The sequence below is a fragment of the Orycteropus afer genome, unplaced genomic scaffold, assembly GCF_000298275.1.
Source record: "Orycteropus afer afer isolate SDZICR_OR568_19922 unplaced genomic scaffold, OryAfe1.0 scaffold00026, whole genome shotgun sequence".
In the NCBI taxonomy this organism is placed as follows: Eukaryota; Metazoa; Chordata; class Mammalia; order Tubulidentata; family Orycteropodidae; genus Orycteropus; species Orycteropus afer.
Window position 1 is genome coordinate 6,916,437 of NW_006921613.1, and position 1,833 is coordinate 6,918,269.

At 34.3% G+C, this 1,833-nt stretch overlaps 1 protein-coding gene across 1 annotated transcript in view; it reads left to right on the forward strand.

Annotated features, from left to right (window-relative positions):
- Nucleotides 1–577, forward strand: part of DMXL2 (Dmx like 2) — a 177,999-nt gene extending 177,422 nt beyond the window's left edge. Inside the window, exon 44 of the mRNA XM_007935172.2 lies at nucleotides 368–577. Within this exon, the coding sequence (XP_007933363.1) occupies nucleotides 368–577 (210 nt within the window). The remainder of the gene's footprint in view (nucleotides 1–367) is intronic.
- The last annotated feature ends 1,256 nt before the right edge of the window (nucleotides 578–1,833 follow it).

Consider the following 1,833-nt stretch of genomic DNA (forward strand, 5'->3'; position numbering starts at 1 on the left):
TCTGGTTAGCAGGCAAGTGTCTTAGCCACTGTGCTACCAGAGCTCCCAGCTTAGTATTAGGAACATATTTAATTGAATTAATTTAAATATTTAATTGGATTAGAGATCGGGTATATATGATTAATATGAAATTACAAGAGGAAGTGGAGAGTTTGAAAGAAGGGACAGTGAAGTATAAAGACAGTAAATTGAATAATATGGATGGTTTTATTCTCAATTAGATAAATGGTTAGGACAGAGGTGGTGGATGGGAGAGTTGGGATTTAATGAAATCAGTTTGGCCAAGGGAACCAAAGTGAGAGCCATGTTTTTGCTTTTGTTCTCTCTCTTTTAATGACTTACAATTCTTGTTTTTCTTTTAAACTAGGTTTGGAGATTGACAGGCCATGGCCTAATTCACTCATTTAAAAATGAACATGCTAAACAATCCATATTCAGAAACATTGGGGCTGGAGTCATGCAGATTGACATCATCCAGGGCAATCGGATCTTCTCCTGTGGTGCAGATGGCACGCTCAAAACAAGGGTTTTACCAAATGCTTTTAACATCCCTAATAGAATTCTTGACATTCTATAGCCTTACAGATTGGGGCTTTATTTTTATACACATTTCAATTTAAAAACACTGCAGTAATTATTAGACATTAAGAAGAAAGCCAGTTCTGTTTTCCATGCTGTTAGATTTGAATCTGATCTAAGCAGTGATGTTATGCTAAGCATTGCCTATACAGGTTGGTAGAATGATGGTGCATGCACCTTGTTAAAATGCTGGCATACTGAAAAATCAAACTTAGTATTGTATGTGGAAGTTAGCTATTCTTTACAGCATTTAGCAAACCTGATTCAGAAAACATTTGAAGTTAGAGGTTAGCATATTAGGAAGTGATAGTAATAAGAGGGACCTTTGTACCAAATTCAGGAAGAAAATGTTGCTGATTCAGGTTTTTCTTTCTGTTCTTACGACTGATTGAAGCATGCCTGCAGTTTCCTTCTTTGTTGAATGAAGGATAGTCATAAGGTGTTAGATGCTCTGAACCACCAGAAAAACTTTCTTATTTATGGAGCAGTGCATAGGGACTGAATCTTTGCCCTGAGAGGTCATTTCCATTCTTTCCTGCTGAATCTTTTTCCTGTTAGTGTTTATACTCAGCTAGTACTGTAACTTGCAAATGAGTGCACATTTAAATGCAATGTTTTCCTCATGATTTGCACATTCACATTTTTTTTGGACTGCTAGTTTTTCTATTTAAATATTTGCCTTCATGTTAGGAATGTAATACGTGAACATGACATATTTGTAGCTAACCAAAACATACCTTCTTAGTCCAATTTAGTACTTTTTCTTTTCATGTATTCAAGGTTACACACTATGTTGAAGCTATACCAATATAGCATTTCATATCAGAATTAAAATGAATGTTAGGCTTTTTGTGGCCAGTTAATAGTTGATGAAATTGGTGATATTATTTATTACCACAGCCTATTGTATGAACTATGCAGAGTTACATATGATTTGCTTGTAAAATATTAGCCAATGTTGTCATATTTTGATGTATTTCCTTGGTTTTGACCAAAAACTTGTTCTTGAGATATTGAAACCAATGTCTGTGTGTTTAAATGTTTACCAGCAAATTGTCTCATCATGTTAATGAGAATGTTTAATGCCTGTGTGGTAAATAGTAAAATATAATGGCATAAAAGCACCTTTCTCTGAAGGCAATGTGATGTTTTGGCTGTGAAGTACATATGTAAAAGAAAAATAAATGTTATTTGTTAGTTTCACCTTAGTTCAGTATGTGTAAATAGATTGGTCTGGCATTCTTTGATACTATT